The 25,024-nt window shown below is 35.3% G+C and overlaps 1 protein-coding gene across 1 annotated transcript in view; it reads right to left on the bottom strand.

Moving 5' to 3' along the window:
* Window positions 1-25,024, bottom strand: part of Polr3B (RNA polymerase III subunit RpIII128) — a 494,506-nt gene that overhangs the window by 307,112 nt on the left and 162,370 nt on the right. The window contains exon 12 of the mRNA XM_090412337.1: window positions 6,045-6,245. Coding sequence (XP_090268463.1) covers window positions 6,045-6,245 — 201 coding nt within the window. The remainder of the gene's footprint in view (window positions 1-6,044; window positions 6,246-25,024) is intronic.

Raw genomic sequence — 25,024 nt, 5'->3', positions numbered from 1 at the left:
GAATAGGATAACGATTCATCACCCACGATTCTAGTAAAGCTCAGTTGCCGTTAACGAGCATCGTACCTTCTTCTAAACTCCTCGGCTTACGGTGACCTTGATACCGTCATGAGTCCTAACTCTCTCATCAGAACTCCACGTGACTTCCTGCCCCATGAACAGAAACTCCACTTCGGAACGTACTCAAACTCGAATTACAAGGAACAGACTAAACCAAGCAAGTTCTGTCTTGATGCAGCAAACTCCTATTTATATGGTTCCGATGACCTTCGTTTTTCTTACGTCATAGTCCCCCGGGTACCCTGATGTTCTGCACCCATCACCCTTGTCGATCAGTGCATTTAGACAGGAAACCCCATGTAATGTTGACTTTCATGTTTGCAGTGGCCTCAGGTCATGACTTAATTTCTTAATCTGTCTGGAATTTTAGTTGACTAGAGGTATACTTAGACATAATTTACCTTACATGTAATTTCCTTTGTTCTTACACAAAACTTTTGACATTACAATATTCAACAATTTCAAAAAAAAACAACATTATTTCCATTTCAAGTTTTTCCATTAATACACAAGTATTTTAGTAGGACTTAGCATACTTGTAAAATCTGCATAAAAGGTATTTTATTACAAAAACTCCTTTTATTCAAGATTTTACAGAGGTGCTTGGTTTAGGTAAACCTGCTTTGAAAAACGATAAAGTTTTTTTTTTTTTTGAACTTTTGACTTCTGCTGTTTTTTTTATAATTAACTCCTTAAAATTAAGAAAATGCGTGTAATAAATCTGCCACAAAGTCACGCCACATGACAAAAGAACCAATTACAGTGCGATTGGTGTGATCACGTCCTGATCATTTGCCGAACATGTTTTATGAGTGGTGACTCATTTATGTTGGCTAAATTACTACAGTGTTTTTCCAACATACGATGGCCTATTTGGCAAAATTCAAATTTTGACAAATAGGCCAAAATTCAAATTTTCAAAAAAAATTAACCTGTTATTTAATTATAAGCAAATCTTGGTTAAAGGAATTTTAAAATTAACAGAGTGTTAATTTTCACGTGACATACGGACTGGAAATTTTGTCCGTTAAATCGAGGGTTTACTGTAATAATAATAATTTAAGTGGAAAAGATATTAAAAAAAAAAAAAAAAAAGCTGGATTGAATTTACACATTGTAAATTCAACCTAGCTTTTATTTCAGTATCTTTAATCAGTACAATGCTTTTATCCTAATATCTATATAAATTTCCTTACACTGATATTAAAAATGTTATACCAAATAAATAACAGAAGAATCCATGTGGAAGTAGATTTTTTAATAAATCAAGATTGAAATTCTGTAACTATCAGAATAAAGATTAAGATGTGACAACATTATTTTATGGATCTATTCAACAAAAATGAAAACAACAGTGAAATAAACTGCAATGAAGATAAAGGGGCTGAGAGAGAAAGAAAGATAATAGGAAACGTGTGGCAAAGGTTGAAGAAGCAGTGAATCTGAAGAATAGAAAATCCCCTGGAAGGGATGATTTGCTGTTGAATTGATCAGAGCTTCTCAAGGTTCAGAAGTGAAATGGTTGTGTAACACCTTTAGACTGATCTGGAGAAAGATTATGATACCTGATGTCTGAATCAAGGATATTGTCCCAATATAACATTACTGTGCCACTGTGTAAATATTTATGAATGGATAATGGCAAACTAGAATAAGGAATAAAAATAAAGGAATGCCTAAGAGAAGATTAGTTTGGTTTAAGAAAAGAGACCAACCATTGAGGATCGTGGTTCCAATAATACTCCTTGAGGATCCAAGGGATCATGAATCCCTTGTGCATTTGTTTGTTTTGGGTTTTAATGGTGCAAGAACATCTATAGTCGTGCTGTGCCAGAACACATACAATAATTAAGCGGCATATATAGATATAAAAACTATAAATAAAAATTGAAATAAGAATAATCATAAATGAAACATTTCTTAAATTATACCATGTAATAAATAAATGAAATGGCAAAAAATCCTAGCAGAAAAACAAATATAAAAGATGGATATAAAACAGATGTAAGAAGTATTAAAAAAAAGTATTACAATTCATAAAAATTACATAAAAACAGGTTTTTAAAAAGTTACAATAAATTAAACTAATAAGTATATAATTTATGAGATCATAAATTTAAAAATTTAAAACCAGGGTGACAGTTGATGAGTCTGATAAAATCTGAGCATATAGGGCTCAGAAAGATTATAAAGTGGCTAAAATTATGACTGCACTTGGTGAAACGAGGGCAGTTGATTAAAATGGATAATGAATAATGGATAGTCCAGTGTCAAAAAACTCATACATAAACATATCACCCATCAGTAGGGGAGAGTGCATAATATAACTATGGCCAATGAGGAGCTGAACAAGAACAATTTCTGTTCAAATCCCATGCAAGCTAGGCTGCCATAATTTAATTTCAAGGTTAATTTGGTAGAGCTTATTAGTCTCTCTGTTCCAAGATAGCTGCCACTGGGATAGAAGTTTTTGTCTAATAATCTGCCAATTATCTGTGTATGGTACAGGCAGATGGTGGATGTTTGAGAAATGAGCTGACCCAGCTACAGTATCTGTAGCCTCATTTCCCTTAATCCCAACATGGCTTGGAATCTAACAGAAGCACACATCAAAGTGTAGCTTCCATAACTCAAAGAGGTGGTGCTGTATTCAAGAGAGCACTGGATGTTTCTGGAGCCCCAGACTTCTTATTGACTGAAGAGAACTTTGCGAGTCTAAATATGTTATGCAACTTTGGTAGAGATGCAATCTGATGAATTTAAGTGCAAGCTCTATCACCAGCTCAGCTGTAAAGTTGTTACTCTAGTGAGATTTGCGCAGATATCATGTTGCTAGAAAGACAGCAGAAATTGCACTAGGTACTTCAATTTTGAGCCATCTGCATAGACAGCAACAAAATCAGAGTACTGAGTATTCAGTTCTATTAGCTTTGAAGAACTGCTGGTAGACAAGAGATTGAAATTTTCAGTTGCCTACTGAAAGTAAAGCTACGTACTGGCATGCATGATTGCCAAGGTGGAAATATGTTTGGTAGCATCTGACCCATGTTGTCTACTGCTATTGAAAAACAGTTTACCATGTAGGGTGGTCTGGCAGGAATTTTATTTTTGCTGAGAAGTGAGAGAAGTGGCTCATTTGCCTCAATGCACTTACCAGGAGTAGGTGATATACAAAACACTCCAGTTGAACCCTGATGGTTTGATGACAAATAGGTTCTAGCCATCGCAGAGTACTCCTCCTCGGCAGAGGCACTGGGATAATCAAGTTTTGATCTTATCAATGCTCTGTATTCACTCCTTATTTCCAGTAAATCCTAGTGGTGAGACTTCACTGAGTAAGAGGTACTACTAATTCTCTTCTCTTGAACTTTGTTGTAATACACTAGCAGATATCACATTTAATCACAATGCTGAATTCACATCAACATTTTATAATATCCTGAGCACTTCTAATTCAGTATCTCTACTGTCGTATTTAGTCCCCGTCAAATCAGCCATTGCATTATCTTTGCCAGGATAATACATCCTCGCAAACTGATTATTCAGTAATTCAACTATTTCTCCAACCATCTACATTCATTAAAGTGATCCTTTCATAATCATTCTTATCTTTTACTTTCCACACAGCAAAATTATCTTTGAGATTTCCTTTAGACTACTTAGAGTTAATTTTCTCTCGTAATTTGATTTCACCTACCTTAATGTGGTAGTTAAAACCTCTTGTCTACTTTGTAAACTTTATAAGCTTGCCCATCACATAATGATCAAATTCCTGATATCTGCCCTCAGAGGGTGTACAGGATATTACGAGTACTACATAAAAAAGTTACATCACCAACTTCCTATTGACAGTTTTCTGCCATCTGTCAATACTCCAATATCATCCTATCTTCATCAGATGTTTAACCAGGCAATGCCCCAGTTAGCATGAAATTCTATCATGTTGTATTACATTTTGCATTATAGTTTATGGTAATAAGAATACAATTTGAATGCATAAGTTTCTGAGATTTAGCAGTTCTGTAGATAGTTTCCAGTATTGAGACCACGTTTTAAGATAATTAATGAGTTTAACAAAATATAACCTTACAAGTTTCGTAAATCGTCAGACTTACATCGTTAGGGATATTATCAAAAGATACACAAAAAAGTGACCAGAAACAATTAATTTCAAATATTATATGTTATCAGAACTCCACAATTCATATATATATAAATAAATACCAGAATAAAGATGTCGTATACATGTTCGAACATTGCTTTCACGTTCAGTAGCATTACACATATCGTATCCTAGGGTCACAGCACTTAGATTTTTAATGAAAGCAGACCAAACTTGTTTAGGATTAAGCATTGGGTGGGTATCCACAGCATTACAGTAACACTGTTTGGGTATACACAGCATTTAAAAGGTTTTTGTGACCTTTCTGGTAAAACAATTATGATGAATATAAGGTATATTTGTATATATATGCCTTAATGCCATATATGTGTGTGTGTCAACTAGGGAAGCCTCAAATGCTGTGGATCCCCACAAAATGTAACAAAAATCAAGGCTTATTCTAGTCAAGTTTGGTCTGCTTTCATTAAAAATCTAAACTACCACAAATCAAGGATATAATATGTGTGATGCTACTGAATATGACAGCATCAAAGTTCCAATATATATATAGTAATTAATTTAATGTCTTTATTCTGGTTATTTATTTATAGGTATGAATTGTGAAGGTTCTGATAACATATAACATGTGTAATTAATTATTTCTAGTCTCCTTTCTGTACAACTTTTGCTAATACTCCTGACAATGTAAGTCTGATGACTTACAAAACGGTAGGATTATGTTTTATTAAACTCATTAATTATCTTAAAACATGTGGTCTCAATACCAGAAACTATCTACAGAATACAATCTGTTGATTAAAAATTGCTAGCCCATCCTTGTTCATTCAGTATCCAAGTAGATACCTAACAGGGTGCACCATTAAAGGTGAAGTGGACAGTTGGTCAGAAGCCCTGGTCAGTTCTCTACATTCCTTAAAAGGCTATATGGAGGTTTCCTCCGAGTTATCCATCTTCGATCCTTAAGTACTCCTTCTCCTTATATTACGTTTAAAATATTTCTCCCCACCCCTTACAGCTTATGCCAACTTCCACACTGTAATAGTAATGAAAATTCATTTCTACTATATTATTAATGTGTACTGCAATTGAGTTACTGTAGTAACTTTTTGTAGCAATACAACGAACGAACACACACACACCATCACTAAGATAATGTTTCTTAAAAGAAGGTGATGGTTGACAGTGGATTGAAGATTTAGTTGATAAACTGCAGGTGTTGCAAAGACTGTACATAACACGGCTGCTATAAGAGTACAGTGATAAATAAGGATAAGATGGTGGTTGTGCCATTGTATAAAGTGTTGGTGAAACCACACTTGAACTAGTTTTCACTATCATGTGGAAACAATGGAGAAGGTTCAGAGCAAAGTGACCAAGGCAATTAAAGGATACTAAAACTTTGGTTATGGGGGGGGAGAGTTGAAGAAACGTAAATTGCAGGGTGGTCTGGCAAATAAGTGTAAAAAATATGATAGACACAGCAGAGACTATAAAAAATGTGGAAGGTGAGAGGAGAACTAGAAGCAATCATTAGGATCAGATTTTTTATTTTTTACATGGAGAGTTGAATGGAATGTTTTACCCCATTGTGAATGTTGGGTTCAAAATGATAAATATACTGCTAGTTAAGTGAACCTCCCACAATGAGTCAGCTGACTCTATGAAGTTGATATGATGAGGATGATAATAAGAAGACATAGTCATTGTGTTTAACAAAAATTCACTCTCAGCAATTTAAAGACAATGTGCAACTGTTACTAAACAATTGCTGTTTTCCTAAAAGGGATTGTGCAATACAGGCATTTTATCAATTTCTTAGTTCCTTTTATATATACTCTAATGTATATAAATTATACTTTACCTCTCCTTCAGGTGTGTCTGAAGGGCAAAGCATACCCCACTGTGATGGTTGTAAAGATCTAGGACCTGAGACTTTGCGGGTTTTTTCAAACTGACTATTAATTCGTGTCATCATACCCAATGTGGAGATGTATGATAAGCGGGAAAGCACTTGGGTGATGCCAATTCGTTCCATTTTAAATCTTTTTATAGTCCAATTGCCCTAGAGTAAAGCAAATATTTATTAAGCAGTGAAATAAAAATAGATGCTGGCCACAGCTAAAACAAAGGAGACCAGTCAACTCTCACTATAGAAAACACTGTGAATTGTTTATTATACCACAGTTTTCTATAATGAATTTTTCTTTAACATGGCATTGCACACATGGAATTTGGTTGGGAGTTTTCAGCAGTTTGTTATAGTGAGTGAATGTTATTATTCTGTTTGCTAAAGTGGGAGCTGACTGTATTTAGATTATTCAGAATTAATATCAAAGCAGCTAAGGGTTAAAAGATAAATATACAGGGTGTCCCAAAAATGTATACACATATTTTTGAAATACACATTATCTGAAGTGTTCAAAATATTCTCCACTTTTATCAAGGCATTGCTTATATTAGTGAAAAACTGATCTGCAAACATCAATTAATACATTCTTGTCACTGAGCAACAATTCATTTCAAACTTCTTGCTGTAACTATATAAGTGTTGTGGATTTTATGGCATAAATTTTATCTTTGAAGTATCCCCACAAGTTATAATCAGGAGGTATTGGATTAGGTGAACCTGCAGGATTGACAAATTTGCGATGGCTCCTCTATTAATTTTGACAGAAGCCACTCACAAAATTCAACCTTGTAATCAGGATCATCTTCATTCAGAGCATGCACTAATTTTGGGATGTAGCTTTTGAATTTTGAATGCTTTAAAATGTGATGAACACATGTCAGATATATTTCCTTGGTGATCACAGGAAAGATTATGCCACCTCTTCTGATGTTCGAAGTGTTCTAGATTGTTGCTTGTGTACATTTTGCACAGTGTCATCTGTTTAAAATTTATTGTGGATGTGGAAAATTGTAATTAATATGTGTTGTTGAGGTTCTGTTTGAAATTCATTTTTCCATGGTTTCTGGACTTCATTTATATTTTCAGTACTACTTCAGTACAAGTTTCTATTGTTCAAATGTAAAGCTGTCATTATCCATTTTTAAGACCAATTTTCATCTGAAAAAGAAAAGACATTATTACAGAGTTATGGGCTGATAAAGTCCGTATACATATTTTGGGACACGGTATATTATGTCTGTCAATCGTATGTACCAGCACATTTGTTTGTTTTGCTAAAAGCAAAGTCCAAGTTTCCAGGTATGAAAAAATTCCTTTTTACCTTTACTTGAAATCAACTAAATAAGCTTCAGAGCTGAAAATGTATAAAAATAGTCCTCATATCTTCAATGGAATTCAAACCTGTCTTCGTCCAAAGACTGTCATAAGAAGTGCATAGGAATCCACTTTAAGCAAATACAGATGCATAAAAATTTGGGAAACAATAATTGTGAGAGGTCTCAGTTTACATCCTAGGCTGCCTATATAAATGTCCAGAGAGGGCCATCTAGATAGACCTTTAAAGTCACCCATGTGTTTCACTGAGTATTGTATTGTTTTTGTATGTGCATTACATGTGTTATTTGTACTCCTGAAGAAGTCTCAGTAACTGAGATAAAATATTATAAGCATTAAAATTAGTTTTTAATCATTTCTTATGGCTGTCAATACTCCATTAAATCTCCAACTTGATCCCAATAAAATAATTTGGGTGTTTCACACTAAAAATTCTTTGTAAGCTAAATTAATAAAGTAAACCCTATAAAAACTACTCAAATTAATTTTTTAAGAAAAAAATAGCATATATGTATATGTATATGTATATGTGGGGGTGCTTAAGGGTCAAAGCTGTATAACTGAGAGGAGACCTCCACATAGCCTTTAAAGGAATGCGGAGAACCGACCAGGGCTTCTGACCTAATGTCCAATCCTCACCTTCTCGTGGTGCACCCTGTTGGGTATCTACTTTGATACTGAACGAACGAGGATGGGCTGGCAATTTGGGATTTAGCCGACCAAATTGTATTCTTATTGGTTAAACCAAAATAAAAAATGATGGTACAACATGACAAAATTTCATGCCGGCTGGGGCGTCGCCCGGTTAAACAAGGCCCCCGTTGTTTTCGCCAGGGAACCAGGGCGAACAGCGAAAAGTCAGCTACTGGAACAAATCTGAAAACAAACCCCAACTCAACATCACCAGAGTTAAAGATCGGTACTATCAACGTAAGAAGCCTGAATGGCAAAGAAATGGAGCTAGCTGAGGAATTAGATAAGTACCAGATCGACATAATAGGGGTGACTGAAACAAAAAAGACCAAAACTGGTGAGATCTTTCTGAGCAATAAATACAAAATGTTATATTCAGGCAATAACAATCAAGGAAAAGAAGGAGTAGCCATAGTATTCAACACAAAATACGAGGCTAATCTTCTTGAATGGCAGTCAGTCTCAAGTAGAGTAATGTGGGCAAATATGAGAATGGGGAACTGGACAATGAGACTTATTTGTGCCTATGGTCCCACAGAAGGCTCTACTAAGGTAGAAGTGGAGGAATTTTTTGAGGCTTTAGAAAAAGCAACTGACACAATGAAAAAGGAAAAGTTGGTCCTTGTTGGGGATCTAAATAGTAGAGTAGGAAATGATTGTGAGACATACAAAAATATTTTGGGAAAATTTGGAGAAAAGAGCAAAGCTAATAATAATGGCAAATATCTGTTGGATTTCTGCTCAGGACATGGACTGGTTATTACTAACACCATGTTCCAACATAAAAATGTGCACAAATTCACATGGAGAGAAGAGGCTAGGAATAAGAAAAGTCTCATTGACTATGTTATTGTTGATAGTGATGTTTTCTCCCTGGTGCAGGACACCAGAGTGTACAGAGGATTTGAAATTGGAAGTGATCACTATTTAGTCTTGAGCAGGATAAAATTGAATTTCATATTGAAAAGAATAACATGTAAGAAAGTTTTAAAGCGAATAAAAGTTGAGCAGCTCTCAGATGTAAACTGTAGACTAAAATACAGAAATATTATTGAAAAGAAAATGAAAGAGTTTGAGAACAGGAATCAAACCTTGGAGATTCAGTGGCAAACTCTGAAGGAAACATTGATTGATTCTGCCAGAGAGGCATGTGGTGAGGTTGTGTGCAAAGATAAAAAAATCAGAACTCCCTGGTGGACACAGGAAGTTAAAGAGGCAGTGAAGGAAAAGAAGAAAGCATATCAAAAGTTCCTGGCAAATAAGTCAGCTTTTACTCTTACAGAATACAGAGACAAATGTAAGAAAGCTAAACAGTGTGTAAAACTAGCTAAACAAAAGACATGGGAGGACTTTGGCAAGAATATAGAAAATAAATATCAAGAAGGTGGCAAAATATTCTGGAGGTTGTTGAAGAAGCTTAGGAATGGAGGAAAGAGTGCTGTAAAAGGAATTAGAGATGATAAAGGTGAAATGAAAACAGGAGAAAAAGATATCCTTGAAGTATGGAGTAATTACTTTGAAAAACTGCTAAATGAAACAAGCAGTGATGACAGCACAGTGATAAAAAACACTGACCAGGCATGCAGTCAGGAATACATATCCATACTTGAAGTAGAAAAAGCCATCAAAGGCTTGAAATGTGGAAAGGCAGCAGGAGTAGATGATATTCGACCAGAAATGCTGAAGTATGGTGGTATAAGAGTCTTACAGTGGCTGCACTGCATAGTTCAGAAAGCCTGGACAGAGGGACGAATTCCCGATGATTGGAGTAGAGCTCTCATAGTACCCATATATAAAAAGGGAAATAAAACTGAATGTGAGAATTACAGAGGTATTTCCCTACTGAGTGTTCCTGGCAAGATCTATGCAAGTATACTTGAGAAACGGTTGAGAAGAATTGTGGAAGAAAAGCTTGGTGAAGAACAAGCTGGATTCAGGCCAAATAGAGGTTGTCAGGATCAGATCTTCACTTTACGACAAATAGTCGAGAAAGCATGGGAATATAACAAAGATCTGTATTTAAGTTTTGTTGATTTGGAAAAGGCATATGACAAGGTGCCAAGAGAGAAGCTATTCAATACGCTGCAGTTATATGGTGTCAATGGGGCATTATATCAAGCAATACTTAGTCTTTATTTGAGTTGTGAGTCAGCAGTTAGAATTGAAGGAAGTACAGGAAGATGGTTTAATGTTAAATCTGGTGTGAGACAAGGATGTACATTATCCCCTCTGTTATTCATTATCTATGTGGATCACATTATGAAGGAATGTGGTATTAAACCTGATATCAAAATTGGAGATGTTAATGTCAGCTCTTTGCTTTATGCGGATGATGTTATACTTCTAAATAAATCTGCTACAAGTCTGCAAGATTCTCTGACTAAATTGAATAGCTGTTGTAATAGATATGGTATGAAGGTCAGCAATAAAAAGACAAAGACAATGAAAATAGGCAGAATCATTGAAAATGTCAACTGTGTTGTGAATGGAGAACCTGTGGAACAAGTAAAACATTTCAGCTACTTAGGCACAATTTTTACTGAAGATGGTAAACTAAATATAGAAATAGACAACAGAATCAGCAAAGCTGGTATCGTGGGAAGTCAATTGAATAAATTCATATGGAATAAGAAAGAAATTAGTCGGAACACTAAATTAGCTGTATACAAGACTGTGTTCAAACCAATTTTAACTTATGGATCTGAGAGCTGGGTCAGAAGTAAAACACTTGACCAAAGACTAGAGACCGCAGATATGAGAGTCCTGAGAAAGATTAGAGGCGTGAACAGATGGCATCAATGGCAATATCATATTAAAAATGAGGATATTAGGAAAGAACTTGACATTGTCAGCATCCAGGAATGCGTTAGCAGAGCTAATCTCAGATGGTATGGTCACTTAAATAGAATGGGAGAGGAAAGATTAGCAAAACAAGTGTTCTCTGCCAGTTTGGCAGGAAAACGACCCAGAGGAAGACCAAGATATAGGTGGATAGATACGGTACAAAGTGCCTTAGACGATAGAAATATAAGATCTGATAATGTTGGAGTCTTGACAAGTAACAGACTGATTTGGAGGAAAATTGTAGATAGGAAGTTAGTAATGATGTAATTTTTTCATGTAGTACTGTCATATCCTGTACACCCCTTGAGGGTACATGGCAGGAATTTGATGATGATGATGATGATGATGATGTATATGTATTCTTGAAGAAAAGTGAGAAAGTAAAAATTGTTTGTTTATTACTGAAATGTGACAGCAATGAGATTAAGAAGGAGGGCTATGATAGCAAATAATTCAATGCACACACAATGTAGAAGAAATGGGTGTGAGTTTTTAAGATGTGTAATTGACCGTCAGCTTAGCACCACAATGCGACTTATCACTGGAACCATAAAAACAACTCCTGTTTACTAGCTCCCAATGCTGAGTAACATAATACCACCAAACCTACAAAGACACAATGCTCTACTATGAGAATATGATAAAATACTCAGAAATACTGAATTGCCTATACACAACGATACTAGAGCTACAGCTCAACAGACTGAAATCAAGAAAGCCCCTCTCTGTGAAGTTAAACACCTGAGAATGACCAACTACAATACCAAAGAACAGTGGAAATGAAATCGGAGCATAAATATGCCCAACTCCAAACTTGGTTTGATAGGCATTGTCTCAACATCCCGGGTATGGGCCTGAGGCGAAAAACATGGATAATGCTGAACAGGATTTGCACCGAACATGGAAGATGTGCAAGCTCTCTGTACAAGTGGGGAAAAATTCCCTCACCGGAATGTGACTGCAGGCACTCGAATCAATCAACCCACCACATCTCTACTGAGTGCAGTTTTTGTGCATACACAGGTCAAACAAACTACTTCCAATCTATAGCAGGCGACAATGCCTGCTATAGATTGGATCAGACAACTTGATCTTAACTTTAAGGTGTTTTGGTTTCTGAAAGTATAAGTGTCTTTGTCTTATTCTAACTGTTTGTCATTTACTTTTTATATATTTATTTTGACTTAAGTACCTTTATAACTGCATGTAGATTGCCATACGCTAAATAAATTTAAGATGTGTGGAGTGAGTCTGATGGTAGAAAAGACTGATTGAACTTGGATGGAGTGAGACTCAATGTACAGTCACAGAAACTGGATCATCTTGGAAAGAGCACTGAGAAAGTGTAAGTTCAAGCTAAGGTGTGCAGACATAATCGTTACAAGAATGTCAACTAGCATGCTTATGAATCTGCTGACAGGCTGAACTACACTTTGGATTTGGGCATTTTGAGTATGTCTGGGAATGGAAAATAGAAAGTTGCCCAAATGAGGCAAGTAAACTACAGATGTAAGTATAAGAAAAATCGAGGTGGTAACTTATGTCTAAACACAAATGTCAGGAGCATTAGAAGCAAAGTGGTTGAGTTTGTTGCCTAAAGTTGTTAGAATTAGTGAAATCTGGCACTCAGATTCAAATGTAATAACTGGAATCAAAGATAAAGGACATGGTAGATGATTGGAGTCCAGTAAGAGTAGAAACTCAGGAAAGCAATAATGGTTATAATGTCACATGCAGCCATGGGTTTGAGGCTACCTGTTGTGAAGTGGAGGCTAATAGGATGAAATACATGATGGTGTGAAAATAATCATAATTTAAAATTATGAATCTTTTTACAATTGTTTCTCTGTTAGTACATTATTAGTTTTTGTTGCATAACATATATGACTGCCACTTGTGATGTGCCCATTATTGATAATATTATTGTTAAAATGAAACATAAACCATTTGAAATTGATGCACTTACAGGATTCTGATAGCTGTTTACTTTCAATCTTTTTTTTTTTATATTGTAATTTAAAATTGTTGTAAGTGTTGAGATATTTGTTATGTTTTATAAAGACAAATTCTTTAAGCTAATAAAGACAACATGTAATCTATTATTAGTAACTTCTCGCTTGCAATTTACATGAAGTGTGCATGTTCAACGAGGAGATTAATGGGCTATTGACAGCTGACAAAGAGTGTTCGCACCAAGGTAAAGAGAAAAACAAGTGGTGAGAGAATGAAAATTTGAAAATGAAAAGTTCTTAGAAAGTTTTTTAAAGAAAACATGATAGAATCACGTTTTCTTAAAATTTGGAAGAATATTAATAGAAGATTCCGAAAAGGAATCATAGCATTGTGAATCTTTAAACTGAAAGAGCTGAGACTGTCAACAAGTGTTTAGTAAATAAAAGAAGATATTGGAGTTGACGTTCTAATTCAATGTTTGAGAAAATGCTGAATGAAAAGTTTCATCTTCTGTGTTAAGGATGCCAGATCTATTAATTATTCTATGGGAAAAAGCAATGGAATTGCTGAAATTTGATACTGTAAAGTGGTGCAACATGAAAAACTACTTTAGATATGTTATTTATGAAATAGTAGAAGAAACTGTTTTTCTCTGGTAAAGAATTGGTGATTTTGCATCATATTTAATTGAATGATTTTAATTTTTTAGGATAAGAAAATCTCTAAAGTATAGGCTTATTTTGAAGGTCTTGGATCCAATTAATTTTGTAGTTATTTATGTCATTTTTATATAAAACGTATATATTGTTTATATTGTTTTAGTTTCATTAAATATATATATATATATATATATATATTTTTTTTTTTTTTTTTTAATTTGGTACTTGCTAGAATAAGTGGTAGGATCACAGATTCTCTTTCCACACAGAGTTACCTGCAGCCTCTTGGCTGGAGAGCAGACATGCTAACCACTAGGCCTCTGTGTAAAATAATCTCTTCACAGAGATATAGTACAAATGGTGCAGCTGGCATTTTTTTTTTTTTAAACAGCTGGAACAGTTGATGACAGTAAATGATATAAAATAACAGTAGGGTGGTGCTACAGACCTGATCGTGGAGTTCCTGGGGAGAGAAAGAAATAAGCACCAGATTATCTTCATAGGTAATAAATGAGTAATTATTATGAGTGACTTAAATTATCTGAACATAGATTAGGGATTAGGTAAGAAAGAACTCATGATAAGAATGAGGGCGAATTTATTGAGCTTTTGTGAGACAATTTCATAAAACAGCACATGAAAGAAGCAACTCAAGGTCAAAGAGTGTTGGATTTAATCATAGTATCAGAAAGGGGGGGGGAAGACTATTTTACCACTAGTTGGTGAGAGTGATCATGCCACACTAACCTGGGAAGTAACCCAACTATATGGATGTTCCAATTATGACGAGTTACAAGATGAACTACAGAGCTGAAAATTATGACAAACTGGGGAGAACAGTAATAATGACATTAGTTACTGAATGGAAAAGATATCAGCAGTGCATGAGAAGTTTGAAAAGATGCTTAAATGAGGCAGTATCTGATGCTCATAAGTTAAAGATGCCAAGAAATTATATTCTTGACATCTTTAACTTATGAAATTAAATTGCAAAATTTCAATGCAAAAGAATTTTATTCTTATGCTGCAAGTAAAAGAAAAAAATAAATGTGGAAGAATAACTTTACTGAATGCAGATGGTACTGTTATGTCAGAAACTAATGAGTTGTTCAATTAATGAGTGCTCACTTTGCTAAGATATATCAACCAGATGAATGTATCATTGCTTATGGCACTACTACTATTGGATGAGGAGATAGAGGCAAATGAGAGTGAGTTTCAAGAGGTTTTACATAATCTGAATAAGAATTTGGCAATAGAGAAAGATCGGATATTACCATGTATGCCAAAGGAATATTCAACCAAATTAGCTAGGCCTTTCACTTGTGTGTATAACTTAAGTTTCAGCTCAGGAGAGATCCTACAGGAATGAAAAGAATGTATGATAATCTCATTGCACAAAGGTGGTGCAAGAACTAATGTGTCTAACTATTGACCTATCAGTACATCTGGACTGATTGTGAAGTTATCAGAGAAGATGGTAAGAACCTACATACAGAAATGGGTTAAAAAACAAGCTATATACTATGCACAAAATAGCATGTGTTTACTAATAGCAGGTCATGTCTAAGCAATCTGCTCTTATTTTATAATGTTATAGATGAGTTGGAAAGGGAATGGATATGCTATGATAATGATGGACTATGCTAAGAAATTTGATAGAATACCACATGAAAGGCTGTTGCACTGGAGAATATGGGGGTATAATATAAGCTCTTGGCTTGGGTAGCAGACAGGTATCAGAAAGTGGTATATGAGGGATGTGAATGTCAGATTTAAGGTAACCAGTGCCTTAGTGATCAGTGTCACAACCATTGTTCTTCTTCTTCCTTTCTAGGCTTATAGGCCAAGTGGCCTGTTCTGGACTCAATTCCATCTTTTTAAGGGTCTTCCTCTGCATCGAGTACCTTTTGGGTGGTAATTGAGAATTTGTTTAGGTATTCTGCTTCTATTCATTCTTAGTATGTGTTCTTTCGATTTTTCTCTATAGCAAATAACTGTTTCATTTAGGGAGGTTGTAATTCCAAGTTTTTTCTGATTTCGCTGCTTTTCATTTTGTCCATTATTGTGACTCCTTCAGCATCATCATCATCATCATCAAATTCCTGCCAGGTACCCTTCAAGGGGTATACAGGATATGACAGTACTACATGAAAAAATTACATCATTACTAACTTCCTATCTACAATTTTCCTCCAAATCAGTCTGTTACTTGTCAAGACTCCAACATTATCAGATCTTATATTTCTATCGTCTAAAGCACTTTGTACCGTATCAATCCACCTATATCTTGGTCTTCCTCTGGGTCGTTTTTCTGCCAACCTGGCAGAGAACACTGTTTTGCTAATCTTTCCTCTCCCATTCTATTAAAGTGACCATACCACCTGAGATTAGCTCTGCTAACGCATTCCTGGATGATGACAATGTCAAGTTCTTTCCTAATATCCTCATTTTCAATATGATATTGCCATTGATGCCATCTGTTCACGCCTCTAATCTTTCTCAGGATTCTCATATCTGTGGTCTCTAGTCTTTGGTCAAGTGTTTTACTTCTGACCCAGCTCTCAGATCCATAAGTTAAAACTGGTTTGAACACTGTCTTGTATATAGCTAATTTAGTGTTCCGACTAATTTCTTTCTTATTCCATATGAATTTATTCAATTGACTTCCCACTATACCTGCTTTGCTGATTCTGTTGTCTATTTATATATTTAATTTACCATCTCCAGTAAAAATCGTGCCTAAGTAGCTGAAATGTTTTACTTGTTCCACAGGTTCTCCATTCACAACACAGTTGACATTTTCAATGATTCTGCCTATTTTCATTGTCTTTGTCTTTTTATTGCTGACCTTCATACCATATCTATTACAACAGCTATTCAATTTAGTCAGAGAATCTTGCAGACTTGTAGCGGATTTATTTAGAAGTATAACATCATCCGCATAAAGCAAAGAGCTGACATTAACATCTCCAATTTTGATATCAGGTTTAATACCACATTCCTTCATAATGTGATCCATATAGATAATGAATAACAGAGGGGATAATGTACATCCTTGTCTCACACCAGATTTAACATTAAACCATCTTCCTGTACTTCCTTCAATTCTAACTGCTGACTTACAACTCAAATAAAGACTAAGTATTGCTTGATATAATGCCCCATTGACACCATATAACTGCAGCGTATTGAATAGCTTCTCTCTTGGCACCTTGTCATATGCCTTTTGCAAATCGATAAAACTTAAATACAGATCTTTGTTATATTCCCATGCTTTCTCGACTATTTGTCGTAAAGTGAAGATCTGATCCTGACAGCCTCTATTTGGCCTGAATCCAGCTTGTTCTTCACCAAGCTTTTCTTCCACAATTCTTCTCAACCGTTTCTCAAGTATACTTGCATAGATCTTGCCAGGAACACTCAGTAGGGAAATACCTCTGTAATTTTCACATTCAGTTTTATTTCCCTTTTTATATATGGGTACTATGAGAGCTCTACTCCAATCATCGGGAATTCGTCCCTCTGTCCAGGCTTTCTGAACTATGCAGTGCAGCCACTGAAAGACTTTTATACCACCATACTTCAGCATTTCTGGTCGAATATCATCTACTCCTGCTGCCTTTCCACATTTCAAGCCTTTGATGGCTTTTTCTACTTCAAGTATGGATATGTATTCCTGACTGCATGCCTGGTCAGTGTTTTTTTATCACTGTGCTGTCATCACTGCTTGTTTCATTTAGCAGTTTTTCAAAGTAATTACTCCATACTTCAAGGATATCTTTTTCTCCTGTTTTCATATCACCTTTATCATCTCTAACTCTTTTTACAGCACTCTTTCCTCCATTCCTAAGCTTCTTCAACAACCTCCAGAATATTTTGCCACCTTCTTGATATTTATTTTCTATATTCTTGCCAAAGTCCTCCCATGACTTTTGTTTAGCTAGTTTTACACACTGTTTAGCTTTCTTACATTTGTCTCTGTATTCTGTAGGAGTAAAAGCTGACTTCACCTCTTTAACTTCCTGTGTCCATCAGGGAGTTCTGATTTTTTTATCCTTGCACACAACCTCACCACATGCCTCTCTGGCAGAATCAATCAATGTTTTCTTCAGAGAATGCTACTGAATCTCCAAGGTTTGATTCCTGTTCTCAAACTCTTTCATTTTCTTTTCAATAATCTTTCTGTATTTTAGTCTACAGTTCACATCTGAGAGCTGCTCAACTTTTATTCGCTTTAAAACTTTCTTACATGTTATTCTTTTCAATATGAAATTCAATTTTATCTTGCTCAAGACTAAATAGTGATCACTTCCAATTTCAAATCCTCTGTACACTCTGGTGTCCTGCACCAGGGAGAAAACATCACTATCAACAATAACATAGTCAATGAGACTTTTCTTATTCCTAGCCTCTTCTCTCCATGTGAATTTGTGCACATTTTTATGTTGGAACATGGTGTTAGTAATAACCAGTCCATGTCCTGAGCAGAAATCCAACAGTTATTTGCCATTATTATTAGCTTTGCTCTTTTCTCCAAATTTTCCCAAAATATTTTTGTATGTCTCGCAATCATTTCCTACTCTGCTATTTATATCCCCAACAAGGACTAACTTTTCCTTTTTCATTGTGTCAGTTGCTTTTTCTAAAGCCTCAAAAAATTCCTCCACTTCTACCTTAGTAGAACCTTCTGTGGGACCATAGGCACAAATAAGTCTCATTGTCCAATTCCCCATTCTCATATTTGCCCACACTACTCTACTTGAGACTGACTGCCATTCAAGAAGATTAGCCTCGTAGTTTGTGTCGAATACTATGGCTACTCCTTCTTTTCCTTGATTGTCATTTCCTGAATAAAAGCATTTTGTATTTATTGCTCAGAAAGATCTCACCAGTTTTTGTCTTTATTTGTTTCAGTCACCCCTATTATGTCGATCTGGTACTTATCTAATTCTCGGCTAGCTCCATTTCTTTGCCATTCAGGCTTCTTACATTGATAGTACCGATCTTTAACTCTGGTGATGTTGAGTTGGGGTTTGTTTTCAGATTTATTCCAGTAGCTGACTTTTCACTGTTCGCCCTGGTTCCCTGGCGAAAACAACGGGGGCCTTGTTTAACCGGGCGACGCCCCAGGCGGCATGAAATTTTGTCATGTTGTACCATCATTTTTTATTTTGGTTTAACCAATAAGAATACAATTTGGTTGGCTAAATCCCAAATTGCCAGCCCATCCTCGTTTGTTCAGTATCAAAGTAGATACCCAACAGGGTGCACCACGAGAAGGTGAGGATTGGACATTAGGTCAGAAGCCCTGGTCGGTTCTCCGCATTCCTTTAAAGGCTATGTGGAGGTCTCCTCTCAGTTATACAGCTTTGACCCTTAAGCACCCCTCCTTCAGTGCTCCTTCAGTTCTGTGCAAAAATCCTCCTTACTCCTTCAGTTCTGTGTAAAAATTTCATTTCGGATGATTCAATTCTTCTTTCATCTGCTTTTTTAATTATCCATATCTCACTGCCATAAAGTAAGGTTGGTTTAGCTACTGTATTGTAGATTCTTATTCGTGTGTGTTTTTGTACATAATAGGGTTTAAAAATTTTATTTATAATGCCTGTTACTTTTAAAAAGTTTGATATCTTTGGTTCTATATCAGGTTCATTTTCATATGACATTTTGCAACCTAAATATTTGAATGTATTTACTTGCTCTATTATTTTGTTGTTTATTACTATTTTGCTTCTTATTGGATTAGCACCTTTGAAGGCCATGACTTTTGTTTTGTCGGTTGATATTTCCATACCATGTGTTTTTATCAGATTATTTAAGACTCCATAATGATTTTTGTAATTCATCTTCATTATTTCCAAGGATTATTTGGTCATCAGCAAAAAGAAGAGTAGCTAATCTGGTGTTACGGTTTATCTTGAATCCTCCTTCATTAGTTATCTTCCATTCTTTTATGATTTCATGTATGTATATATTAAATAAAATTGGTAGGAGAGGGCAACCCTGATATATTCCTCAATTTATTGGTTTTCAGCTTGATGTTGAATTATTGTACTTCACAGATATTTTATTATCTCAATATATATTATATAAGGCTCTAAAGAGTTGGTTTGGTATTTCATATTCTTCTAGGATTTCCCATAGTTTTTCTCTGATAATTTTATCAAATGCTTTGGTGTAATCTATAAAAGCTATGTGTGTTTCTATGTTCATTTCTCAGTTTTTCAATTAATAATTTTAACATAAATGCAGAGTCTATGCAAGACCTGCCTTTTCTGAATCCATTTTGTTCTTCTATTAATTTTGGGCCTACTATAGGTTTAAGTTTATATGCTAAGATTTTTGCATATACTTTATAACAGGTACTAAGTAAGCTGATTCCATGATAATTGTTACAATCAGATTTGTGTCCTTTTTTGTAGATGGGAATAACTATTGCTTTGGTCCAATCTTGTGGGCATTTTCCTTCTTTCCAGATCATATTATAAAAGGTAAGTAACCTGAGTGAGAATTCAAGTCCTGCATATTTGATAAGTTCCAAGTTTATATTGTCTTCTCCTGGAGCCTTTCCTGTTTTGCTTTGGGTTAATGCTTCTGTTAATTCTTCTAGAGTGATGTTTTCCAAGTTATCAGAGATGTTTACAAAGGGTAGTTTTCTGTTTTGAATGTTTTCATCATACCATAGATCTTGGTAGTAATTTTGCCATGTTTCTATTTTAATGGTATTAATATCTGCTTTTTCTCTAGTTTCATTGCTTATATCTGAGGATTTTACATGTATTAGGTCTTTTGAGTGTACAGTCTCTCTCTAATTTTGTTACAAAATTGTTCCATCTGTTTCTGTTTATTCTCCTGCATGTTGCTTTTTGCTATTGCTTTTTTTCTGCTGTATTCGATTTTTGATTCTATCGTTTTTAGGTTGAGCCAGTTTTAATATGCTTTTTTCTTTTCTTTTCTTCAATAATGCATTTAATTTCATCATCCCAGTCCCTAAGGCCTCTTTTTCTTTTCCACTTTTTCTTTGTTCCTAAACTTTCTTTTGCAGCTTTTGTCATTATGATTTTTAGGTTTGACCATTCTTCTTCTATGTTCTGATTTTGTTTTATACTTGTCATCCAGTTCTTTATTCTTTTTTGGTACAAGTCTTTAATACTACTGTCGTCCAAAAGTCTAACTTTGAAAGATTCAAAATTTCTATTTTCCTTATGCTTTTTTGTTGTTTTCCATCTTGGTCCCCAGTTTATTTTTCCAATTAAAAGGTAATGATCTGATTCTATTTCAGATCCTCTGTATACTCTTGTATCTATTATAATTTCTGACATTTTGATATTGTTGATTATGTAATCAATAATGCTTCTTGTGTCTCTTGCTTCTCAGGTGTATCTGTGGACTTTATGTTTGAAGAAGGTGTTCATTATTTTAAGGTTATTGCTTATCGTAAAATCTCTTAATCTATTTCCATTTCTATTACAGTTAAGTTCTCCGATAGGTCCTATGTTTGGTTTATATGGTTTATTGCCAATTCTTGCGTTGAGATCTCCTATTACCAAAATGTGATCCTTAGGATTGGTCTTATTTAATATGTTCTGCAGTTGGATGTAGAAGTTTTCTGAGTCCTCCTCTTTTCCTTCTTCAGGTGCATAAGTTCCAATTACTGTCATATAGCCTCTGTCTATTTTAATTCTCATTTCTATTATTCTATTGCTCCAAAAGTTGTAATGGATTATATTGTTTCTAAGAGATTTATGTAGAAAGATCATTACACCAGATTTAGCTCTCTCTTCTGCTTTTACCCCACTGTATATATAGATATAATTTTCAGTTTCGTCTGTTCCTCTCTGCTTTTTTTAGATTCTGTAATTACTGCTATTTTTACATTTCTTTCTTCTAGTGCTTGATCCAGTTCTATGATTTTGTGGTGGATACTTCTCACATTCCAGGTGGCTATATTCCAATAGGTGTATTTCTGGTTTTTTTTTTGTTTTCAGTAATTTTCTTCTTGAATCCTTATTCCAAGCCGGTTCGTTACCAAAAAAGTCTGTCCGTTTACTATCTTCATGAGTCTTTTTAGTGGGTCAAAATTTTGACAAAGGGTTACTGGCCATCTGCAGTCTAGCTTGGTGATGGGCTGCCATCTTGAGGCCTTCAAGCTTGCCTTAAGTGGCAGGAGAGATTTTTAAAGAGAAGACATAGAGATAGAGTAGAGATAGAAATAGAATGACCCATAACCCTCGATTACTCTAATAGCATTAGGGTCGTGAGTTACAAGAGTTGGGCGAGGAATGCCATATAGGAAAGATTAAAGAGCAAGGGGGGGGGGTCTACCTCAAAGAAGAGGGAAGAGAGAAAATAGACCCAGCTAGGGGACCATGGGAAAGCCACTTCCCTTGCTGTCAAGATGATAGCCCCTGTGGCCCACAACCATTGTTGTTTAATCAATATATTTATGTTACTGGGAAGGGCCTGACAGAAAGTTGTTTGCTTAAGATGTAGAAATAGCAATCAGAAATACACTAGCCTGGTTTGGCCAAGTGGTTGGCTTTTTTTGTGGAAAGGGAATCTGAGACCCTACCACTTATTCTAGCAGAAGACATCATTGCCAAAACCATGAGAGGTACGGCAGTGACCATACAGTGTCTACAGACGTCAAATATGAAAGTTTTTTTTTTTTTTTTAAATCAGAAATGCTACTGACATACAGCATTTACAGGATGAATTAAATAGGCTGGAAGTGTGGGCAAACAATAATCGCTATTAATTAAATGTTACTAAGTGTAAAGTTATGCACTTTGACATGATAAAATTTCCAACGGCACACAGCATTCACAGGGTTATGCTACAAGAAATTGTTAAAGCTAGGGATCTTAGCATTATAGTAGATAGGAATTTGAAGTTCAAAGGTCACACAGCAAAAATTGCAAATACAACTCAGAGGATAATCGCAATGTTGAAATGAACACTGACATGGAAGTCATTAGTCATTTTGCCTCTTTAAAAAGACTAGAGGCCACACTTCTGTGCACAGATTTAGTGACCTGGGTTTAAAAGGATAAGGAAACTGTAGAAAGGCTGCAAAGAAGAGTCAAGGTGTTGAAGGATATTGGTTGATGAAATTTTTAATTATATGGAAAGAAAAAGGAGGCATCCATGGAAGTTAAGTTTGTGTGCAGCAAAGAAAGGAGCCAGAACTAAATATTTCTCTCAAAGAGCAGTGAGTGAGTGCAACAGTTTGTCTGTTGAAGTGGTCAGTGGAGACCCACGCCAGCTGTTACATCTTCTCTTGTTATAACAGCTGGCGTGGGTCTTATACTTCTTATACAGCAGTATAAGAAGTCAAATGATAATAATAACAATACAATTTAAAGTTACTTAACATGCATATTATTTAATATCTAAGGATATCATAATTTGTATAACATGATTTATGTTATAATTTATATGATTTATAACATATTGTATATTGACCTCCACATAGCCTTTAAAGGAATGCAGAGAACCGACAAGGGCTTCTGATCTAATGTCCAATCCTCACCTTCTCATGGCGCACCCTGTTGGGTATCCACCTGGATACTAAACGAAAGAGGATGGGCTGGCAATTTGGGATTTAGCCGACCAAATTGTATTCTTATAGGTTAAACCAAAATAAAAAATGATGGTACGACATGACAAAATTTCATGCCAGCTGGGGCGTCGCCCGGTTAAACAAGGCCCCCGTTGTTTTTGCCAAGGAACCAGGGCGAACAGCGAAAAGTCAGCTACTGGAACAAATCTGAAAACAAACCCCAACTCAACATCACCAGAGTTAAAGATCAGTACTATCAACATAAGAAGCCTGAATGGCAAAGAAATGGAGCTAGATGAGGAATTAGATAAGTACCAGATCGACATAATAGGGGTGACTGAAACAAATAAAGACAAAAACTGGTGAGATCTTTCTGAGCAATAAATACAAAATGCTTTTATTCAGGAAATGACAATCAAGGAAAAGAAGGAGTAGCCATAGTATTCAACACAAACTACGAGGCTAATCTTCTTGAATGGCAGGCAGTCTCAAGAAGAGTGATACGGGCAAATATCAGAAAGGAGAATTGGATAATGAGACTTATTTGTGCCTATGGTCCCACAGAATGTTCTACTAAGGTAGAAGTGGAGGAATTTTTTGATGCTTTGGAAAAAGCAACTGACACAATAAAAAAGGAAAAGCTGGTCCTTGTTGGAGATCTAAATAGCAGAATAGGAAATGATTGTCAGGCATACAAAAATATTTTGGGAAAATTTGGAGAAAAGAGCAAAGCTAATAATAATGGCAAATACCTGTTGGATTTCTGCTCAGGACATCGACTGGTTATTACTAACACCATGTTCCAACATAAAAATGTGCACAAATTCACATGGAGAGAAGAGGCAAGGAACAAGAAAAGTCTCATTGACTATGTTATTGTTGATAGTGATGTTTTCTCCTTGGTGCAGGACACCAGAGTGTACAGAGGATTTGAAATTGGAAGCGATCACTATTTAGCCTTGAGCAGGATAAAACTGAATTTCATATTGAAAAGAATAACATGTAAAAAAGTTCAAAAGCGAATAAAAGTGGAGCAGCTCTCAGATGTGAACTGTAGACTAAAATACACAAAGATTATTGAAAAAAATATGAAAGAGTTTGAGAACAGGAACCAAACCTTGGAGATTCAGTGGCAAGCCTTGAAGAAAACACTGATTGATTCAGCCAGAGAGGCATGTGGTGAGTTGTCGGCAAGGATAGAAAAATCAGAACTCCATGGTGGACACAGAAAGTTAAAAAAGACAGTGAAGGAAAAGAAGAAAGCATATCAAAAGTTCCTGGCAAATAAGTCAGCTTTTGCTCTAGAGAATACAGAAACAAATGTAAGAATGCAAAACACTGTGTAAAACTAGCTAAACAAAAGTCATGGGAGGACTTTGGCAAGAACATAGAAAATAACATATCAAGAAGGTGGTAAGATATTCTGGAGGTTGTTGAAGAAGTTTAGAAATGGAGGAAAAGTGCCTGTAAAAGGAGTTAGAGATGATAAAGGTGACATGAAAACAGGAGAAAAATATATCCTTGAAGTATGGAATAATTACTTCGAAAAATTGCTAAATGAAACAAGCAGTGATAACAGCACAGTGGTAAAAAACACTTAACAGGCATACAGTCAGGAATACATATCCATACTTGAAATAGAAAACGCCATCCAAGGCTTCAAAATGTGGAAAGGCAGCAGGAGTAGATGAAATTCAACCAGAAATGCTGAAGTATTTCTGGTTGAATATCATCTGAAGTATGGTGGTATAGAAGTCTTACAGTGGCTGCACTGCATAGTTCAGAAAGCCTGGACAGAGGGACGAATTCCTGATGATTGGAGTAGAGCTCTCATAGTACCCATATATAAAAAGGGAAATAAAACTGAATGTGAGAATTACAGA

Source organism: Typopeltis vanoorti, chromosome 22, assembly GCF_054136105.1.
Source record: "Typopeltis vanoorti isolate ZY-2024b chromosome 22, IOZ_Tvanoo_1.0, whole genome shotgun sequence".
NCBI lineage: Eukaryota > Metazoa > Arthropoda > Arachnida > Uropygi > Thelyphonidae > Typopeltis > Typopeltis vanoorti.
The sequence above is the reverse complement of the archived record's forward strand: the minus strand, read 5'-3'. Positions and strand labels throughout refer to the sequence as shown.